Source organism: Gambusia affinis, linkage group LG06 (genome assembly GCF_019740435.1).
Source record: "Gambusia affinis linkage group LG06, SWU_Gaff_1.0, whole genome shotgun sequence".
NCBI lineage: Eukaryota > Metazoa > Chordata > Actinopteri > Cyprinodontiformes > Poeciliidae > Gambusia > Gambusia affinis.
In genome coordinates this window covers 3732476-3755476 of record NC_057873.1, presented here as the reverse complement: position 1 = coordinate 3755476, position 23001 = coordinate 3732476, and the positions used below count along the sequence as shown (strand labels likewise).

General features: G+C 41.8%; 2 protein-coding genes across 2 annotated transcripts in view; both read left to right on the top strand.

Moving 5' to 3' along the window:
• Positions 1 to 22209, top strand: part of LOC122832867 (scavenger receptor cysteine-rich type 1 protein M130-like) — a 43211-nt gene extending 21002 nt beyond the window's left edge. Inside the window, exon 10 of the mRNA XM_044120055.1 lies at positions 21247 to 22209. Within this exon, the coding sequence (XP_043975990.1) occupies positions 21247 to 21342 (96 nt within the window). The 3' untranslated portion in view covers positions 21343 to 22209. The remainder of the gene's footprint in view (positions 1 to 21246) is intronic.
• LOC122832900 (scavenger receptor cysteine-rich type 1 protein M130-like) lies at positions 4928 to 9367 on the top strand. Its single transcript, XM_044120127.1, has 4 exons — positions 4928 to 5370; positions 7232 to 7441; positions 8578 to 8886; positions 8969 to 9367. Exons 1-4 carry the CDS (start codon positions 5325 to 5327, stop codon positions 9349 to 9351), a joined length of 948 nt encoding a protein of 315 aa, XP_043976062.1. The 5' UTR covers positions 4928 to 5324; the 3' UTR covers positions 9352 to 9367.
• Positions 22210 to 23001: the final 792 nt, after the last annotated feature.

The window sequence follows — 23001 nt, the reverse complement described above, 5'->3', positions numbered from 1 at the left end:
AAAATTCCCACTGAAGTGTGACCAAATGCAGAGAGTCTGCCTTTATGCTCACACCCACTGAGGTAATTAGGTGCCAGGTGTCCGCAGTACTGGGGCATCCTTCATTCTGCTACAAACCATCCGTCTATCCATCCATTGATTTTCTAATCACCCTTTGTCCCTAATGGTGTCGGGAGGGTTGCTGGTTCCTCCCCAGCTAACGTTCCGGGCAAGAGGCGGGTTCACCCTGGACAGGTCGCCAGTCTGTCGCAGGGCAACACAGAAAACAGACGGACAAACAACCATTCACACACACACTCACACCTAGGGAGAAATTAGAGAGCCCAATTAACCTGACAGTCATGTTTTTGGACTGTGGGAGGAAGCCGGAGAACCCGGAGAGAACCCACCATGCACAGGGAGAACATGCAAACTCCATGCAGAAAGACCCCGGGCCGGGAATCGAACCCAGGACCATCTTGCTGCAAGGCCACAGCTCTACCAACTGCGCCACTGTGCAGCCCCTGCTACAAATCAATTGATCAAAAAACTTAAAAAGCAAGGACAAAAGTCCACTCTGAACCATGACCTAATTTTGAGAAAGCAGCAGAAGATGAGTTTACATATACCTGATGTCATATTTGAAGCTAATCGTTTGACCCACATACAGAATGCACTTCAGGAAACAGCGAAAAAATCAGTTAAATAAAGTTTATTGTAGAATGAGTGGAGAGTATCTTCCTTGCCCGGGGCAGGGGACAGCTTGAGATCTGGATTCTGAGGATGGAGTAGATGAGGTGAGTAAGAAGTAATGAGGGTGAAAGAATAATTGATTAGAATATCTTACTAGAGAAATGGAACTGATCCACCAGGGGGAGGTAAACTGCTGGTGCTGGACCTGGTTTCAAGGGTGAGTCCCGGGTCCAGGAGGAGTTGTAACTGAAGCCAGGAGAGATTAGTCACCAGTCATGGGGATCTTTGAACCAGGGGTTTCTTTATGAAGGATCTTGGAGATGAAACCATACAACTAGTGATGTTACGTGATGAGCCGAGGCTTCGAGGCGTGTGTCGAGTAATGGAGGGGGCGTTTCCGTAAAGCGCGTATCGAGGCTTGCTTCATTTAGGGGAGGAGCCGAAAACGATGACGTCCGAGGCTGCCCGGCTGTACCACGTGACTGCTTCGGGAAATGGCTCAGATTTTGTCGCGCGGTTTGACAGCTTTATAAACCCCACAGGCTCCATTCAAAATGTAGGTTGTTGTAGGCGAGTTGCGGTCAGTTGAGAGAGTGGACAGAGTTTTGATAGTTTGGATAGCAGAGTTTGGATAATGGTTATTTAGTTTGAGACAGTTAGTTTGGTGTTTGGAGAGTTTAGGACAGAGAGAGATAGATAGGAGATTTAGGAGCACAAAGACAGGATAGGAGTAGGATGGAGCCAGTAAGGTGAACTGAACATTTGCAGATGCATTAGGTTTGCTTATGAGGAACTGTATTTTTCACTGTTTCTTATTTTCTGTAAAGGTGAGGTGTTTATTGTGCACCAAGGAGTTGGGGTACAATAGTAACACCTCATCCATGCTAAGACACTACCGTGCCTTGCATGAGAATAGGAGGAGAAACTGAGCTTCACCCAGCCAAGGTATTTCATTACTATACTATATACTATACTATAATCATCGGTCACTGTACCCCAATCTGTACAAACTTGCACTTATTTATTTATGCACCCCGGCATCATGTGTGCCATGTGAGCGTGTCTTTCAAAGGCTGGAGAAGTAGTGTCAAAAAAGAGAAATTGTTTGAAACCTAAAACTGTGGAGAAATTGTTGTTTCTTAATAAAAATGAATGAAATCATCCAAGTTACACAAGCATTAGCCTATTTACTACCCCCTCCCTAGTTCCACAAGCACTTTCACTGTCCTCTGCCTGATTAAGCTCATGCCATTTTTCTAGAGTCACAGAAAAACATTATTACACAACATGCCATATCACATGACACTACTATTTTGGGAATAATTACACACAGAGAATACATTCAAACAATATTTTATTGTTCAAACAATATTTTATTGTACACATATGTACACCTTTTGTGAAGTCATTCCCAAGACCCATAATAGACAAAAATTCAATGCATCACATGTGTTAAGATACAGCGGGCTGTGATTGTACACCTGGCCAGTAGGTGGTTTCGTGTGCACATGAAGCCTCAAGAAATGAACCCTTTCTCGAACCAATGGACCTTACCAGAGGGGCCGCTTTTCATTGGCTGATGCTCATTCTACGTGGTCACGTGGGTGGCCGTCTCACAAACACGAGCTTTTCGTTAGCTAAGTACAGCATAATAGCAGTTCTGATACAACTTCTACACCTTGAAGCCTGTCTGCTACACAGCCTAGCGTTAGCTAAACAGATCAATATGCAATGTGTACTGTATCTGACATTCACTAAAGATTTTATTTTAACAGAAAAGGCTTTGGACTAAATTGTTACTCGTGTTAGCCACTCTAGCACAAAGTACAGCTGGTCAATCAACCATCGCTGTGTTCAGGGAAGCGCTGATTAATAATCCATAAATAAATATCAAGCCTGGAAACTTGATATCGTAACGGACTGGATGTTATGTTTTTAACGTAATCTTTGCTCGTCCTGCGGGGCGAAGGCGGTTGATACGGTAACAAGTGTGCTTAAACTACAAAGAGAGACAGACTAAAAAGGTACGAATGGTTTTGAGTTGATCACCTGTTCGGGTTATTTTACCTTTGTTTACATTTGCTGTGGCTCATTACAGCCGCTGTAGTTTCTAAACGTTGGACTAATTACCCTGTTTGTTTATGATTATACGTCATTCATAACAAACATCAAAAAGAACAAATAGATTTCATAAAATTTTAACAAACAAATGGCTTCTTTACCGTAACAGAGCTCTTTGGTTCCTCTTATCAGTCTGTAGCTTCTCATATTGAGGTCATCAAACCAAATTTCAGATCTACCATAACTGACCGACTGACACCTGCTGGCCTCAGGTTTGCAACCAGCTTGTGACTGAGAAACCAGTAACCTCCTCCCAGATGATGACATGAACTTGTTATTTCCTCTGTCCATTGTAGTAGCTGGTATATTGTGAAAATCAGGTAGAAATGATGCACTAATGGAGTCATGTTTACATAGAAACAATGCGCTACGAGGCTTTGCTTGTGAGACTTGCGGTCACGTGGGTCGGTTGTGGGCGGAGCTTGGTAAGGTCTATTGGCTCAAGTGGTACAATGCCTCATGAGGCTTCATCTCACCATCACTACATACAACTCATAAGGCGCACAGGTAACAGCCGCTGAAAATCTGGAAGGAGAGCACAAGGAAGGCTTGAGTAAAAATTTAGAACAAAACTCAGGAGAGTGAGCACACACTGGGGGGCACAGAGTACCATGAACGGCAACACTCAGGCATCGAAGGACTGGTGACAGACCCCTCTTAAACACTGGCTGATGACAGATAGGTAGCAGGTGTGAAGACTGAACACCTGGGACCGCCCTCTGGACCACACAGCTTCCTGGCTCCATCTAGTGGATAACTAGAGACAAGAAAAGCAGCCCCACAGAAACCAAAAACTCCAGCTTCCCAACACCTGACATGGCACACATTTAAAACAGATACTGTCACAAAGATGTTAGAGGACATCCAGACTGGACTGGACTGTTCTAGAGTAAAATAATTAAAAGAAAAAATGTTAGGGGTTCAAAGTGTAGCAAAGCTGGTTTAAAAACTAAAGCATTGAAGCATTATTTTTAATGGCAATATCCTGGTCCTCTGGAAGCCTAGAGTTTGTTAATGAGCCGGACACAGAGATCATACAGTGAGGATGTTTTAGTTTCAAACATTAACCAGGCAGGGATGTTCTGTTCTATCACCAAAATATATTCTCCTTGGATGGTGACCTCCAAGACGAGGTCACCATCGTCTTGATGACCTCAGCAATAGTGGAGGTTTCCCTTTTGTAGAAGGAAAACTTATACAATTGCTTCTACAATTTACCTTATATCAACTTCATTAGAGGCCAGCTGAGTAACAATTGCCTTGGCAAAGACCATCAAGCTGACATCTTGGGTAATTTTTTTTCCCGAGTTTTAATTATCTTGCTCTTGCAGCTTTTGCTTTTGACAGACAGTGAAAACTTTGAAAGTGACAGGGTAACCACATTGTCTGTTCTTCTACAATTTTGTCCCATAAGCCCATATAAAACAGAACTACATTTTCCTGCCCAGGTCTAACCCATGTACGATCAGCCCATGCTTATGTCATGTGGGTTCAATGTGGTCAGCCCACATGGGCTTCTCATGTTGGGCCCATGATACTGAAACCACATGGGCCCCACATAGGGTTGTCCATTTATGTCTCATTCCCAGTTAGCCCACATTACTGCCTAATAGGGCCCATACATTTAGCCCAAATGGGCCAGCCCATATGGGTCCCATTTTAGGTTAACTATATGGGTCCCATCCAGTTGTCCCAGATAAAACTCATGCCCACTCATAACTCATGTAGCCCACAACAAACCCAAGTGGGGCCCATCCATGCATGCTGGCTGGATATAAGTAATATAATATAAGCTGTTTCCACCGCGACCCGACCCTGGATAAGCAGAAGAAGATGGACGGATGCATGGATGGATGAAATATAAGTATTTTGTTTTGAATCTTATCCAATTACTCAAAATGTTTACACTTTATCCTTTAAAACTTGAATGCTTTGAAATAAGAAAAAGTCTCTCAACTATTTTCATGAATCTGCAAACTGGGAACTTACTTCCTCTTTTTCCAGGAAACCTGCTCTTCCTGTTTCATGACTCTGTCTGTCTGACTGTGATTTCTTAAGATTAGATGGAAAAAAATAAATAGAATTAAAGCAAAGTTTGCAGGAGACAAAAACAAACACAACCAGATTGATTTTATTCATGTTTAAGTCTACTGTTGGGCCTACATGTCACTTGTGTGATTAATTTTAAAGGCAAATTTATTTATTGTTACTGTGTAACTAAAATATCCAGCATGGGGAAGTGGGATGATCTTGGGTTTTCTTGACTCCGGCCACATGCAGAACAAAGCCTGAACTAAACACAGGAACAACAGAGACTGGTGAAACACCTGAATCCCAGTAGGCCCAGTATGAACCCATCTTCATTATCGGATCATAGGAAGGAGGCGTTGTCTCTGAAAGCAGCCAGAGACCTGAACTGTGACGTTCAGGAAGTGTCAGATAAAAAAGGTTAAAGTAGGAAGTCTTCAGAGTCTGGAGCCTCATCCTGATCACATCAAGAGACGAAGCTTCACTCCACATCCAGAGGAAACATGGACCAAACAGCTCTGATGCTGCTTCTGTGTCTCTGCAGCTCAGGTAGGACTCCACTTTCAAACAAAAACACTAATATTCACCAGAGTTCAAATTAAAAATGATCGACTGATAAACATGTTAAATTTTACAAACATAAAACTGGAAACTGTTTCTAGTCTCAGATCATAGAGCTGCTGCTACACAGTTAGTGATGTTTATATTGTCTACTTGCTGCTAAGGAGCCAATAAAATCAAGAATTGTTGGTTTTTGTGTTTTTATGATGTAAAACACTTTGAACTGCCTTGTTGCTGAAATGTGCTATAAAATAATCTGATTGATTGATTGATAAGGAGAAGCTGCAGAAACTCTGCAGCAGCGCTGAATCTGCACAGTAAACAGGTGGAGCCACATAAAATGGCTCCTTCTGCATGAATTCTCTCATCTTCTTCTTGGCTCCACAGGTTCTCTAGGAGGTTCTGGTCAGGCCCGTTTGCTGGCCAACCAAGCCCAGTAGCACCACGGTCATTGGACCAGCTTCTGGTACCGCTGGTTGTGTTGGTGAAAACGTTTGAGCTCCGTCTGACGTGGGAGTGTCTCAGGCAGGATGTCGAACTCGCCTGCTGCAGATTAGAATCAATCAATAATCGATCAGTTTATTTGTAAAGCACATTTCAGCACCAAGGCGGTTCAAAGAGCTTTACGTCATAAAAACTCAAAAGTCCTAAAGACACCACACAGTAAACCAGTAAACAGTACATTTTGTCAAAGTGTCGTCGTTACACATCAAAATGTTGTTCAGTGTTTCATTTATTATGTTTCAACAGCAAATCTGACCAGCTGGGATTTTAGTCCAGATTAAAGGAACTCAGTGTTTCAGTTGTTTTGCAGAGTTAATTGTTGAAACAGCTTTTCAATAATTTAGCTGATGAATGAAAGGTTGGAGATCGGCCTGTAATCCTGCAGTAATTATTTGTTTTTTATATCAGTGGTTTGAAAACTGCTGGGGGAAAACATCTGATGAGAGCGAAGAGTTTACTATTAGAATCAGATCAGATGAAATGACAGGCAGAACTTTCTTAAGAAAAGTTGTGGATGTTATTATCTTTGGGCATAACATGGATATTAGATTCTGTGTGGCAGTGAATGTTGACCCTCTAATATTTTTAATTTTCTCTGCAGCGTATTTGGCAAATTCATTGCAGGTCAGGTTGTTTGTCAGCCTGTCAACTGTGGCAAATAAACTCAATAATTGTTCATGTTTCTGTTTATAATTTCTGTAAAGAATGTTTCCTTTGCATGTTTTAGTGTAGAGTAATAGCTTCACAGTCTTTCTTAATAGATTTCATAATAAACAAATTTGAGTTTTACTCCATTTACATTCGGCCCTACAGCAAAATTGTCTTGCAGATTTAACTGTTGACACATTTCTCCATGGAGGTTTGTTCCTACCAGACACGACCTTCACTTTAATGTAGGCAATGAAATCAATGACATCTGAAATTTAATGATGGAAGTTATCTACCAGCTCATCTACAAGGTTTGATGAGCTGCTCTGCTTCTGGTTGCTCTGCATTCAGAATCAGAACCAGAATCTTCTGGATTTAACAACTTTTTACACAAAAACAATGAATTTGACTTTGGTTGGTTTCAGTAAAGAAATAAAATATAAATGGGTAGAAAAGGTGAATAATAAGAAACATTTCAGGTTTTACTACAGAGTGTAAATAACACTTAGGTCTGGGCTTTAACTAGGCCATTCCAACATAAAGATGGTTAGATCAGAACCATCCATGATAGCTCTGCCTCTAACAGGAGGAAAAATCAAGAGAAGATAAAATAAACATGATCAACAGGATCCTGTCAACACATCCTAAATCTGTCTTTGCTTTTTGTAACCCAACATGTAAATGTTGTTTCTTCCAGCGCTGTCTGATGAACTCAGACTGGTAGCAGGAAGGAGTCGCTGTGTTGGCAGACTGGAGAAGAAGGATCTGGGAGACTGGGAACCAGTGAATGATTGGAACTGGAACAGGAACTTTACATCAGCAGCTGGAGCTTGCAGACAGCTCCACTGTGGATCTGTGTTGTCGTTACGAAGAGATGAGGACGACAATATAGAGATCGTCTGTTCAGGTGATTTCATATCCTGTCCATTGTCTTCCTGTTCTGCTTCAAACTCCACTTTAAAAAATTTTCACTTCCAGCTCAGTCTGGGCTTCTTCCCCTTCACCTGGATTCACTCTGGTAGATTTTCTACTGGACCAATCAGCAAACAGAAGAAGTTTGAACGATGATTGATTTTCTGTTATTTTATAAACATAGTCTCTGTAGTTTTAGCAATGGCAGTGGAGGAAGTTCAGTCCATGGTGGCCACACTTCCACATATTGAATTAACATTAACAGTCGCCTCATTCGGCTCTTCTCTGTTTATGGTGGACAAATTATTGTAAGGTAACATCTGCTGGTTGTATTGTCTTCATTCTAAATGCTAGTGAACTCTCACCAAATGAAGCTATTTGGGTTGCATGCAAAAGGTTGGGAGATGTTTTCCTGCAGCTGCATGAGAACCAGACCGTCTCTCCATCAGCATTGGTATAAAACTCCTGCTGTCTCTGCCTGAAAGAGTTTTCAATCAGAAATGTTTCACTATTGATCGTCTTATATGCTCTCTGTATTGGGCACAATATGCGAGTAAATCTGATTGAGTGATTTCATCTAACAGTGCTTGGTAATTGATTTTTTCCACAACATGTTTACAGTCCAGGAAACTTCCAGTAAACTTCTTAGTGTGGATCTGGTGCTTTGCATGTCATGGACAAACGTTAGCAACTGGGTGAAATTTAAAACCTCAACACAGTCCAGACTCTCTGGATGAATCAAAGTGTAGTAAAGAGAGGCAGGTTTTTACCAGGTTAGTGATTTAATGAAGTTTGATTAGATTAAAGGGGAACCAGTGGAGCAGATTCAAGATTATAAAAACCTCAATGTCATTGAGAAGAAACTGATCAAATATTGCACTTCCTCCATAAATTAAGTTTAGTGTTAAAAGATGTTAGTTTTCCATTATTCTGTGAATAAATCTGTCCTCAAATTTGCTTTGTAGAAAACAAGGAAGAAATATGATGGGTTTTTTTCCATCCATCTCCAGTATGAATATTAAACATGGGATTTAAAAATAAAAAAACTCTGCACTGTATTGGAGCTTTGCTGAAAAAACTGGAACAAAATTCAATGAAAATATTGAAACTTTTTTCTTTCTGCACCTACAGACTCAGTCAGGCTGGTTCAAGGGACCAACCGGTGCTCAGGCAGACTGGAGGTGAAGACCAACCAGTCGTGGTCCGCAGTGTGTGAAAAAGACTTTGACCTGCAGGATGCAAAGGTGGTCTGCAGGGAGATTCGCTGTGGGTCTCCTTCAGTCCTCCAGGGGGCGCTCTATGGAGAAGCAGAGGCTCCAGTGGGGAGCAGAGAGTTCCTGTGTGAAGGCAGTGAGTCTGCTCTGCTGAACTGCAGCAGCAGGAAGAGTTCAGGTAGAAACAGCTGCTCACCTGGTCAAGCTGTTGGACTCACCTGTTCAGGTAGAGGAGGATCTGCAGACCTGCTGCTGTTCACTGCTTCACTTCCTTCATTAATGAACTCTCTGTCTCTGTTCACATCAAGACAACTTCAGGTTGGTGGGAGAGGCCAGCCGATGTGCTGGGAGACTGGAGATGTTGCATCAAGAAGAGTGGAGACCAGCGGCTGAATGGGTTGATTACTGGAACATGAACTCAGTTGCTGCAGTTTGTGCTGAACTGGACTGTGGTTCTGCTGTTTCAGCAAGAAAGTCATGGAAATTAAAAAAAAAACAAGTTTGGGAGATCAGTTCTGAATGTTTCAAGTCAGGATCTGCATTAAAGAACTGTTTACCTCATGATGAAAACAGTTATGAGAGCCATGAGTTCATCTGCTCAGGTAACTCTGAACTCTCATATTTATTTCTTTTAAAATGTTTCTTCCATCAGGTTCCAGATGTCTGCAGAGAAACCGTCACCTTTAACTAAGAAACTGAAACCTTGAGGAGAGAAACTAAAGTAATTTAAATATCCAATTAAAGTTTTCAGTTTAGCCCACATAGATGAACAAAAACTCATCATTTTGATAACTTTTAATCTCTGCTGCTTTGAAGTCGATGCATCAAAATCCCAGGAGGAGTTCAAGGAAATCAGACATTTTCAAAACCTGAAAATTAACAGAAAATGACTTTTGATCCAAAATGGTGGATTTCCTGTTTTTAGTGAAAATAGCAGGAAAACCTTTTGTTAGTTATGGTTGTAGGCCTGGATGAACTAGGGGGCGCTGTTGAGTCATTTTGCCAAATTTATTTTTAATTCAACTGAAATACAACAAAATTCAGATTATAAAGTTTCTTTACATTTAGTGGATTTATGAACATGTTTATGTCCCAAAAATATGATAATTTCAGCAGAAATAAAAATTAATGATAAAATTCCAGGTTCAGTCGGTTTCAATTCACCTTTGATGCTCTGAGATTTTCTAGTTTGGTTTTCTTGGCCTTTATTTTTATCAAACTCAGAGATGTTTCTATGTGGATCTAGAAAAATAAAGTTCTGAAATACTTCAAAACTTTTTTCTTTCTGCATCCACAGACTCAGTCAGGCTGGTTCAAGGGACCAACCGGTGCTCAGGCAGACTGGAGGTGAAGACCAACCAGTCGTGGTCCTTGGTGTGTGAAAAAGACTTTGACCTGCAGGATGCAAAGGTGGTCTGCAGGGAGATTGGCTGTGGGTCTCCTTCAGTCCTCCAGGGGGCGCTCTATGGAGAAGCAGAGGCTCCAGTGGGGAGCAGAGAGTTCCTGTGTGAAGGCAGTGAGTCTGCTCTGCTGAACTGCAGCAGCAGGAAGAGTTCAGGTAGAAACAGCTGCTCACCTGGTCAAGCTGTTGGACTCACCTGTTCAGGTAGAGGAGGATCTGCAGACCTGCTGCTGTTCACTGCTTCACTTCCTTCATCAATGAACTCTCTGTCTCTGCTCAGATCAAGACAACATCAGGTTGGTGGGAGAGGCCAGCCGATGTGCTGGGAGACTGGAGATGAAACATCAAGAAGAGTGGAGACCAGTGGATGTTTGGGTTCGTAACTGGAACATGAACTCAGCTGCTGCAGTTTGTGCTGAACTGGACTGTGGTTCTGCTGTTTCAGCAAGAAATTCAAAGGAAGCCTCATACAGACCAGTTTGGGAGATCAGGTCTGACTGTTGGCAGTCAGAATCTGCATTAAAGAACTGTTTACCTTATGATGGATACAATGATCAGAGCCATGAGTTTATCTGCTCAGGTAACTCTGAACTCTCATATTTATTTATTTTAAAATGTTTCTTCCATCAGGTTCCAGATGTCTGCAGAGAAACCGTCACCTTTAACTAAGAACCTGAAACCTTGAGGAGAGAGAAACTAAAGTAATTTAAATATCCAGATAAAGTTTTCAGTTTAGCCCACATAGATGAACAAAAACTGATAATTTTAATAACTTTTAATCTCTGCTGCTTTGAAGTCGATGCATCAAAATCCCAGGAGGAGTTCAAGGAAATCAGACATTTTCAAACCTGAAAATTAACAGAAAATTAATTTTGATCCAAAATGGTGGATTTCCTGTTTTTACTGTAAATAACAGGAAAACCTTTTGTTTGTTATGGTTGTAGGCCTGGATGAACTAGGGGGCGCTGTTGAGTCATTTTGACAAATTTATTTTTAATTATTCTGAAATGCCAGAAATTTCACATATTAAAGTTTGCTTTACATTTAGTGGATTTATTAACATGTTTATGTCCCAAAAATCAGATAAATTCAGCAGAAATAAACATTAATAATAAAATTCCAGGTTCAGTCGGTTTCACTTCAACTTTGATGCTGTGAGATTTTCTAGTTTGGTTTTCTTGGTCTTTATTTTTATCAAACTCAGAGATGTTTCCATGTGGATCTAGAAAAATAAAGTTCTGAAATATTTTAAACCTTTTTTCTTTCTGCATTGACAGACTCAGTCAGGCTGGTTCAAGGGACCAACCGGTGCTCAGGCAGACTGGAGGTGAAGACCAACCAGTCGTGGTCCTCAGTGTGTGAAAAAGACTTTGACCTGCAGGATGCAAAGGTGGTCTGCAGGGAGATTGGCTGTGGGCCTCCTTCAGTCCTCCAGGGGGCGCTCTATGGAGAAGCAGAGGCTCCAGTGGGGAGCAGAGAGTTCCTGTGTGAAGGCAGTGAGTCTGCTCTGCTGAACTGCAGCAGCAGGAAGAGTTCAGGTAGAAACAGCTGCTCACCTGGTCAAGCTGTTGGACTCACCTGTTCAGGTAGAGGAGGATCTGCAGACCTGCTGCTGTTCACTGCTTCACTTCCTTCATTAATGAACTCTCTGTCTCTGCTCAGGTCAAGACGTCAGGTTGGTGGGAGAGGCCAGCCGATGTGCTGGGAGACTGGAGATGAAACATCAAGAAGAGTGGAGACCAGTGGATGTTTGGTATCATTACTGGGACATGAACTCAGCTGCTGCAGTTTGTGCTGAACTGGACTGTGGTTCTGCTGTTTCAGCAAGAAATTCAAAGGAAGCTTCAAAGAGACCAGTTTGGTGGATCAGGTCTAATTGTTTGCAGTCAGGATCTGGATTAAAGAAGTGTTTACTTTATGATGGAAACAGTGATCAGAGCCTTGAGTTGATCTGCTCAGGTAACTCTGAACTCTCATATTTATTTCTTTTAAAATGTTTCTTCCATCAGGTTCCAGATGTCTGCAGAGAAACCGTCACCTTTAACTAAGAACCTGAAACCTTGAGGAGAGAGAAACTAAAGTAATTTAAATATCCAGATAAAGTTTTCAGTTTAGCCCACATAGATGAACAAAAACTCATCATTTTGATAACTTTTAATCTCTGCTGCTTTGAAGTCGATGCATCAAAATCCCAGGAGGAGTTCAAGGAAATCAGACATTTTCAAAATATCTGGGGAACATGGAAAATTAAAAATGATGGGTTTCTATCAAATATATTATTCATCGTATAAATCTGATCACAAATAGGGCGTAGCCAGATGAATGTCACAGATTTCCATTTGATTTCTTTCTGAAACCAACAACAAAGAAGGAAGATATTTATTGATAACAGGTAGAATAGATGGAGTTATTATAACATTATGTAATGTAAACCTTCCACCTGGCAGTAACTTTTCATTTTATAAAAAATATTTGATTTAATGGGACAATAAGCTGGTATACTTATTTTTGGAGGAGTTTGAAATATAAGACTTAATCCATAGCTGAATATAATCTCATGTCACAATATGGTGTTATAGATATCTGGAGGAGTTTATATCCAACAAGCCGTGATTATACTAATTTCTCTCATGAACATACAATAAACTCTAGAACAGATTATTTTACTTTTAAAAGAGATTGTCATAAAATTAGTAACTGTGAGAGAGGCAACATTGACCTCTCTGATCATAAACCCTATTATTAACTTTAAAATTAGAAGAGGACCCTAAAAGTACACAATGGAGATTAAATATGAGTAAACTGTATGACTGAATGACTTCCAGTTTACAAAACTAATCAAATCTGACATAAAAACATTTCTAAAGGAAAACAATAATGGAGAGGTTAGTCCAGAAATAGTTTGGGATGCACTAAAAGCAGTTATTAGAGGTAAAAATTATATCTTTCTGTGTCCAAAGAAAGAGAGCAAACCAATTAAAACTATCAGAATTAAACATCAAAATTAAAAAGGTTGAGACAAAACATAAGAACTAAAACCAGAACATCATATAAAGCTTAAAGTATTAAGAAATAAACTTAATGCAATGAATTGATAAGAAATAAGAAAAAAGATTTTTTTTATACTAAAATATTTTATGAATCGAGAGCCAAATTAGCAAAACTCTTTGGGAGAAAATTAAATAACCAACAAGCAGAAAATACAATATATAAAATAAGGGACCCAAATTCAGAGAGGTGTATATAAATAAAATAAAATCCAACAAGTTTTCCAAACTTATTGTAAACAATTATACACACAACCAAGCATATAAGATCGCACCAAATTAAACAATTCCTTAAACAACTTAACCTGCCTGTTCTGTTGTATGATCAAAATCAAAGATTAATATTGAATATCACAGAGCAGGATCTCTCTTGCACCATTACAAAGATTAAAACAAACAAATCTCCTGGTCCGGACGGATTTCCTTCCAAAAGCAATTTAAGTCGGAGTTATCACCTTTCCTCCTTCTAAGTTTTAACACGGCTCTGAAAGAGGGTAAAATGCCACCAACATGGAAACAAGCTACAGTATCTGTTATTACAAAAGAAGGAAAGGACCATCTGAGCTGCAGTTCCTACAGACCTATCTCTGTTCTTAATATTGATTATAAATTATTCACATCAATTCTCTCAAGCAGAAAACAGGAGATACTCCCAGAACTTATTCATACCGATCAGACTGGTTTTATCCCACAGAGACAAACCCATGATTATATCGGTCACACATTGCATATCCTGAACCACGTTCAAAATACCAAACACCAGCTGCAGTGATCAGCCTCGATGCTGTAAAAGCTTTTGATACAATAAGCTGGAACTTTCTATATAAAGAACTTGAGAAGTTTGGTTTCCACTCCACTTTTATTGAGTTAATCATGTCACTGTACACAAAACCAATTGCACTGATAAAAATCAATGGACATCTGTCAAATACCTTTGAATTACAACGTGGAACGAGACGAGGATGTGGACTCGCTACATTACTATTTGCCCTTTACATTGAATCATTTGCCCAACTAATAAGGCAAACTGACAATATCAAGAGTATAAACATTTCTGGTGAAGCACACAAGGTGGCGCCATATGCGGATGATGTGTTGCTATACATAAACGAACCAAACGCATCGCTGCCTACATTATTTGACAGCTTGAGCAGCTTTGGTGAATTTGCAGGATATAAACTGAATGTGAAAAAATGCAGATATTCACATTTACTTAAAATCCACCAAATTCTTTGTGCACTGAACTAAAACTTAAATGGTACCAAACTGTATTGAAATACCTTGGGGTTCTGATCCCCAAAGATACAACCACTATAGTTAAGTGTAATTATGAAGATCTTCTGACCAAAATTAGACTGGATATACAACGATGCACTGTCACACCCTTCATGGGTTTAACCCAAAGAATTGAATAAGTCAAAATGAACCTACTACCAAGATTCATTTTCTTGTTTCAAGCCCTACAGGGAGAAATTACAAAAAGCATTTTATAGAGTGGGACACAATGCTTTCCAGATTTATATGACTCTGGGAAAAAGCAGATAATTAGATTTAAAACACTAGAACTTTCAAAAGATAAAGGGGGCATGAATGTACCACATTTAAAGAACTACTTCTATTCTGCACAAATTAGGCCACTGATAAAACTTTTTAATGAAAACTACAACGCCCAATGGATGGATATTGAATTGGCTCTATCTCCAGACATCCCCTTACAGGCAATTTATGGGAATAAAGATTTAGATCAGATTAAACTCAAAAATGTAAATCCTTAGATAAGATCCCAATTAAAGATCTGGTGTTATAAGATGGTGTGCTTACGATCCTGATTTTAAACCAGATCAAACAGATACAGGATTCTGTAACTGGACATCTAAAGGCATAACAGCACATTTCTCATTAATGGATAAAGGACAAATAAAAGACTTTCAAACACTTAAAATGAGTTATAACTTGGGAAGACAGAATTTTTATAAATACCTACAAGTACGCCATTATCATAATCAGGAAATTATCAGACATCTATATGAACAGGAACCAGAGCTTAAAGAAATACTAGCAGCATATTAGGCCAAATCCAAAAAAGGTATTATATCACGGTTATGTAAGGACTTATGAGTAAAAAAACACATTCAACTTTATATGTGAAAACAAAATGGGAAAAGGAAAGTAAAATTAAAATCCCAGAAGAAAAATGGCTTTGTTACTGCATAGCAGTTTGGAGATGTACCAATTCATACTCATGGAGAGAATTTAACTGGAAATGCTTACATAAACTTTTTTATAACACCGAAACAGAAAATCTCTCATACCAGGGAGGAGCCTGAGTGCTGGAGGCAATGTGGAAACATAGAACCCAATCACTGGCATATATTTTGGGAGTGTTACGACCCGGCTCGACTGGTCGCAACAAAAAACTGGGCGGACACGGAAACAGGCAGTGCTTTAAGCCTGTAAAAGGCATTTATTTAAAAGAATCAAGAAATGGTCTAGGCGTCGGCATCAGATGGTAGCTCGGATGGGGCGATCATGACTGGTCCCTCCACACCAGGAAGTCCGGACCCCAACCTGGTCTGGTCTGAATGGCAACGAGCTTGCGGAAGAGGAGCATGCGCTACCAGGGGGCAATGCCTTGTAAATGGAGCGGCGCTCCTTAAATACCACCCAGGTGGCCGGATGATGGAAGCACCTCCCACTTAGAGGACCTTAATTGATAGTTAATTGACAGCAATACAGCACACATGCATACCGGACCGCACAGCAGGTCCGTCACAGGAGCGTACAATTATAAGACATTATTGTACAGAAATGAAAAAAAAAATTTAAAAATAAAAATACCTTTTAAATGTACTATTTTTATTCGAGGTGACACAGAATGCCTACCTGAAAAGGTAAACTATCTGTCTCAAATATTAATCACAGCCTGTAAACAAACTGTCACCAGATGCTGGCTCCTCCCTGAACCTCCCACTATATGTCGTGTTCTATGTTTTTCTGTATGTTTATTTCTAGTTTCCTGTGTGTCTGAGTCTCTGTGTTGTCCTGTCTCCCCGTGATTAGTCCCCAGGTGTATCTCGTTCCCTGATTTCCTCTTGTGTATTTAGTGTCACCTGTGTGTGTCTGTCTTCGTCGGGTCCTACGTCTGCTAACGTCAATGTACGTCTGTGTACGTCAAGTCCTCGTATTTCCTGTTGCTACCTGTAGTGAGCATTAGCCTTCCGCTCAGCAGTGCTGCCAGGACTGTGGACTGTTTTCTGTTTATTTATCATTCATTAAACTCCTCATCTCACCTCATCTGGGTCTGTTGCGTCTACCTCACCGCCACCTCCACACCACCCCATGACAGAAGGACCCGACCACTCTGAAAGGTGAGCAGCAGATACCATTATGGACCCAGAAGAAACGCAGGAGTTGTTGGACACCATACGCGAGTATGAGGAGGCCATGGCCAAGCCGTACATGGCCTGGCGAAGGCTCGGATTTGCCATCCGGTTGGGTCTGCTGCTGGATTACTGGGTTCCGCGCTTTCCGCACCCGCGGCTGGAGAAATTACAAAGGGAGGCAGAGTGGGAGCGTGAGGCAGCGCTAGCGGTCATGGCTGGAAAACCGCTGCCTCCCAATCCCAGAACTCTGTCCTCCCGTCCAGCCCCGTCATCTCCAGTGCCTCCTGAGCCAGCAGCAGCCCTTCCGCAGCCGGAGCCGCCAGCAACGCTTCCGCGGCAGGAGCCGCCAGCAACGCTTCCGCGGCAGGAGCCGCCAGCAACGCTTCCGCGGCAGGAGCCGCCCAGTGAGTTCCCTGAGCCCCCTAGTGTCAGTCCAGAACCCCCTAGTGTCAGTCCAGAGCCCCCTAGTGTCAGTCCAGAGCCCCCTTGTGCTCCTCCCGAGACCCCAGAGACTCCTTGTGCTCCTCCCGAGACCCCAGAGACTCCTTGTGCTCCTCCCGAGACTCCTTGTGCTCCTCCCGAGACTCCTTGTGCTCCTCCCGAGACTCCTTGTGCTCCTCCCGAGACTCCTGGTGCTCCTCCCGAGACTCCTTGTGCTCCTCCCGAGACTCCTCCTCGTCGCCGCGGACGGCCGCCGGACCGTCTCCGTGGTTCCCGCCTCCTGCGCCGCGGACGGCCGCCGGACCGCCTCCGTGGTTCCCACCTCCTGCGCCGCGGACGGCCGCCGGACCGCCTCCGTGATTCCCGCTTCCTGCGCCGAGGTCGGCCCCCTGACCTCCTCCGTGGTTCCCGCCTCCAGCGCCGCGGACGGCCGCCGGACCGCCTCCGTGATTCCCGCCTTCCTGTGCTTCCGCCCACCCAGTTGGGTTTGTTTTGTTTTGCTTTTGGACTCTGGACCCTTGTGTTTCCGCCCAATTATGTTGGGTAGTTTTTTGTTGTTTTATGGACTCTGGACCCCCCATCCAGCTCCCCTCCGCCCACCCTCGTTGGGTTTCCCGTTTTGGGCGTCTGGGAGCCGCCCGTTAAGGGCGGGGAACTGTCGTGTTCTATGTTTTTCTGTATGTTTATTTCTAGTTTCCTGTGTGTCTGAGTCTCTGTGTTGTCCTGTCTCCCCGTGATTAGTCCCCAGGTGTATCTCGTTACCTGATTTCCTCTTGTGTATTTAATGTCACCTGTGTGTGTCTGTCTTCGTCGGGTCCTACGTCTGCTAACGTCAATGTACGTCTGTGTACATCAAGTCCTCGTATTTCCTGTTGCTACCTGTAGTGAGCATTAGCCTTCCGCTCAGCAGTGCTGCCAGGTCTGTGGACTGTTTTCTGTTTATTTATCATTCATTGAACTCCTCATCTCACCTCATCTGGGTCTGTTGCGTCTACCTCACCGCCACCTCCACACCACCCCATGACACTGTAGAAGAATGGATAGAGTGGGTTAATGAAATCTATCAGATGTAGGCCAGTCACGATTGCAAATTTTGCTGAATGATTAATTGTCTCAAAAAACTATTGCGATAGACGATAGTATTGTTTGAAAACCTTTTTACACTGATTTAATGGAAATGACGTAATAATGCATGTGATTTCCTGCCAAAGATAGATACACTTAATTTTAAAAAGAACACCCAACACTGGAACTGATAAACAAAATAAACAAAACATCCAAAAATAAAAATAAAATTGATTCTCAGTCTCCATTAACAAAATGTACTTGAATAAAAACAAAATAACATAAAGTCAAAGTGTAAATAAATACTGCATTCAACCAAAACAGTGCAGATTATAAAGTCTGTTTACCATATTGCCCTTCAGTAATCATTAGATTTAAATAGAGAAGATGGGCACATCGACTACCTGATGCAATAGTTCACACTACACGTTAGTTCACACCTACATTTTCCCCTTAAGACAATCTTAGAACTTTGATTGTACTAAGATCGTCGCTTGTGATCATCCTGTAGAGTGTGGTGTGTTACGGTAGATCGTTGTGGCGCTCTGATTTAATCAGGGGTTTTCCCCGCTGGGAGCGTTAACACAGCCTGTTGAATGTGACAGGTAGCCAATCAGAAAACACAGATTCTCCTCCTGTTTCTGAGGGGAAATTACCGAGGGGAATCCCAAACAGCTGACACGAGCAACCCGAAGTCCAGCGGACATTGGAGATGATATGTGGAAACAACATTAATGTTTATAAAACATTTCGTGCAAAGAAAATAGAAATGACGAGGGGAGGAGTTGGAGCGAAATCACTACGTTGATGAACCCGGTACGTCACATAAATAGGTTCTAATGATTTTCATTCAGTCAGGACGTTTCGCTGACACTAGAGCCACATGCGTTGCAGGTAGATTGTAGTAAAGCATTGATTAATGCCTGGTTTTAAAATGAGTTAACTGAACTTGTAGCCATTATGTTGTGCCCACTGTTGGACACCACACGGCACGACCAAACCTGATCGACCCGTTATACCTAGGATTTCTGTCGGTTAATGTGTGACCTCAGATTTTGAAAATGGGCCGACAATCGACCAACAGCACTAAGATGGTGTAGTGTGAGCTGGACATTACACTAAGGAAATAAGGAAGGGAGGAGTCAGTGGAGAGCAACGGAGTTGAGTCTTTTTTCATTTAGTGTCATCAACAGAAATCCTTCAGGAAGTGTCTATTTACTATATAATTTACTGAGTTATACACATAAAAGTAATGTCTCTCCAAAATAAAACCCCCATGTTTCATCTTTTTGTTTTGTTTTTGTAAATTGAAATGTAACTAAAATAAATATTTAATCTAATCACAGACTGAAATTGTGCTTTTGTAATCTTCTCAAAACTTAAAAAAAAAATTATGTAAAAAAAATTCCAGGTTCAGTCGGTTTCACTTCACCTTTGATGCTCTGAGATTTTCTAGGTTGGTTTTCTTGGCCTTTGTTTTTATCAAACTCACAGATGTTTCCATGTGAATCTAGAAGAAAAAAGTTCTGAAATATTTTAAACCTTTTTTCTTTCTGCATCCACAGACTCAGTCAGGCTGGTTCAAGGGACCAACTGGTGCTCAGGCAGACTGGAGGTGAAGACCAACCAGTCGTGGTCCTCAGTGTGTGAAAAAGACTTTGACCTGAAGGATGCAAAGGTGGTCTGCAGGGAGATTGGCTGTGGGTCTCCTTCAGTCCTCCAGGGGGCGCTCTATGGAGAAGCAGAAGCTCCAGTGGGGAGCAGAGAGTTCCTGTGTGAAGGCAGTGAGTCTGCTCTGCTGAACTGCAGCAGCAGGAAGAGTTCAGGTAGAAACAGCTGCTCACCTGGTCAAGCTGTTGGACTCACCTGTTCAGGTAGAGGAGGATCTGCAGACCTGCTGCTGTTCACTGCTTCACTTCTTTCATTAATGAACTCTCTGTCTCTGCTCAGATAAAGACAGCATCAGGTTGGTGGGAGAGGCCAGCCGATGTGCTGGGAGACTGGAGATGAAACATCAAGAAGAGTGGAGACCAGTGGATGCTTTGTATCATTACTGGAACATGAACTCAGTTGCTGCAGTTTGTGCTGCACTGGACTGTGGTTCTGCTGTTTCAGCAAGAAATTCCAAGGAAGCTTCATACAGACCAGTTTGGTGGATCAATTTTGACTGTTTGCAGTCAGGATCTGCATTAAAGAACTGTTTACCTGTTGATGGAAACAATGATCAGAGCCGTGAGTTCATCTGCTCAGGTAATTCTGAACTCTCATATTTATTTCTTTTAAAATGTTTCTTCCATCAGGTTCCAGATGTCTGCAGAAAAACCGTCACCTTTAACTAAGAACCTGAAACCCTGAGGGGAGAGAAACTAAAACTGGTTTAAATATTACTGACAAAGTATAGATCTATCATAAAGGTGCTAATAATCATGTATAAACATGTTAGTAACCATAGCAACCAGTCTGTGATGAGCTGCTTTCTCTTTCTCATGCATGCCATCTTGTTTTTCACCTCAGATTAGATCCAGTTGTCTCTGTGTTTCCTCTGCGTTCCCAGGTTTGCTGGTTGAGCCGCTCATCTTCCTCTCTCCCTCCACTGACGGGGTCTCCACAGGCAGAAAGCAGGGGTCTGAGCTCCTCATTGGATCAAGTTTCAGCATCATGTGCTCCATCAGACCTCAGTATGAAGGCGGCTCCTTCCAGCTCATCTTCAGCACCTCTAACTACACTCAGAACCACACCCTGCCAGCTGTTAATCACTCCGCCCTCTTCCTGTTCTCTGCTGCTGGCCACGCCCACCAAGGAACCTACCGCTGCGTTTACGACGTCTACGTTTTCTCCTATAACTTCTCCTCTATGAGCCAGCCTCTCAACCTCACTGTCTCAGGTAAACTCATGGAGTCCATCAGGAAAAGTTCTGCTTCAGGTGAACCAGCAGCTGTCTGCCTCATTCATGAGGTCAGAGAGGAGGATTGATGATATTAATGTTCATGATCAGATCTACAGGCAGCATGAAAACAAGGGTTTATATGATTATTTTCTAACTGGACTCATCTGATGAAAGCTGATCCTGAATCTGTTTCATTCAGTTTCAGCCTCTCTCACTGCTTTGATCATCAGTGTGGTTGTCATCCTGCTGGGTTTGCTGGGATCAGTCCTGGTCTTCTACTTTAAGGTACTGCATGTATCATGCATGATGTGTTCAGTTGGGAAAGTTCTTGCATTGAAGCTGAACCATCCTCTGTTTCCAGGCCAGGAGAAACCAGAAGTCTGGACCAGAACACATCCTCCTCCATGATGAAGGATCCAGAGCTGAAGGCAGCTTAGAGGAGGAGACTGCAGTCTGAAGGAACCAGGAGAAAATGATCTTCATTTCACATCCACAGGAAGGAGCAGAGAGATGTTTCAGACTCCTGGAAATCTATCTGTCTATGTATCTATGATAAAATGTCTCTGTGCTCCTGCAGCAGGAAGGAAGTTCAACATTCAGAAATTTGTATCTGGACTAACCCTACTTAAGTAAAACTTATATAAGGGAACACAAAACATTCAACAAACAAAATATAACAGAAAACCCACTTCATCAAAATCTGATCTTCATCAACCTTGCAAGGATAGCATTTGATGGGATATTTGGGGTCAAAGGTCAGGTAGCCAATTCCATTCAGACCCTGATCCCAGCTTGTGTCCTTGTCTTAGTTGGGGTTATGAATTGTGTGACAAATTGTGTGACAATATAGTTCATCCTGGCTTGTAATACAATGTCCTGCCTGTAGGTGGTGTATGTCATCACTGCCATGATAACCCATCCAATATATCCAGTTCCCACAAGTCTGAACCAGATGTGATCCATCTTAGTAAGGAAGTGCATGTACAATGCATAGTGGACCCATGGCTTCGAGATCATGGCTTTGTAAAGGAGATACAAACTCTCTGTGTGAATAATGAGGTTCTGGTGACTTGCAGACCAAGTACATGTATCAACAAACACGTAGCAACAAACAAAAAGAAAACATGCGGACACTCTTGACCAATGTCGTGAAAACTGGTAGAGAGTGGTGAGATCTTTCCAGGTATATGCAGAAAATGGATCATAAAGGCCTGAGAGGCATAAATAATCTTGCATTTTGATTTACTGTTCTCAATCAATCAATCAAACTTTATTTGTATAGCACATTTCAGCAGCAAGGCATTTCAAAGTGCTTTACATCAAATCAAACACAAAATACAATGCAACATAGAATCAACAATAAAAACACAACATCAATAAATTTGCAATTCATTACGTTTCGAATACAACTCTAAACAAGTGGGTTTTTAGTTGAGATTTAAAGGAAGTCAGTGTTTCAGCTGTTTTACAGTTTTCTGGAAGTTTGTTCCAGATTTTTGGTGCATAGATGCTAAATGCTGCTTCTCCTCATTTGGTTCTGGTTCTGGTTCTGGGGTTGCAGACCAGAACCAGAACCAGAACCTGAGAGTTCTGGAAGGTTGATACAACAGCAGCAGATCTTTAATGTATTGTGGTGCTAAACCATTCAGTGATTTATAAACTAACAACAGTATTTTAAAGTCTATTCTTTGAGCTACAGGGAGCCAGTGGAGAGACTTTAAAACTGGTGTTATGTGCTCTATCTTCCTGGTTTTAGTGAGAACACGAGCAGCAGCATTCTGGATCAGCTGCAGCTGTTTGATTGATTTGTTGGACAGTCCTGTGAAGACGCCATTACAATAATCAATACGACTGAAGATAAACGCATGGATGTGTTTCTCTAGATCTGGCTGAGACATTAGTCCTTTAATCCTGGAAATGTTCTTCAGGTGATAGAAGGCCGTCTTTGTGACTGTCTTTACGTGGCTCTGAATGTTCAGGTCAGAGTCCATCACTACTCCCAGGTTTCTGGCCTGATCACTGGTTTTTAGTTGTAATAACTGAAGCTGTGCACTGACTCTAGATCGTTCCTCTTTAGGTCCAAAAATAATAACTTCAGTTTTGTTTTTGTTCAGCT

What these genes read in the sequence shown, in the direction of transcription:
- LOC122832900 (XM_044120127.1), top strand. Translation starts at nt 5,325, where the DNA reads ATGGACCAAACAGCTCTGATGCTGCTTCTGTGTCTCTGCAGCTCAG. An exon ending in TATAGAGATCGTCTGTTCAG is followed by an intron (nt 7,442 to 8,577) that starts GTGATTTCATAT and finishes CTGCACCTACAG; the next exon opens with ACTCAGTCAGGCTGGTTCAA. An exon ending in TGTTGGACTCACCTGTTCAG is followed by an intron (nt 8,887 to 8,968) that starts GTAGAGGAGGAT and finishes GTTCACATCAAG; the next exon opens with ACAACTTCAGGTTGGTGGGA.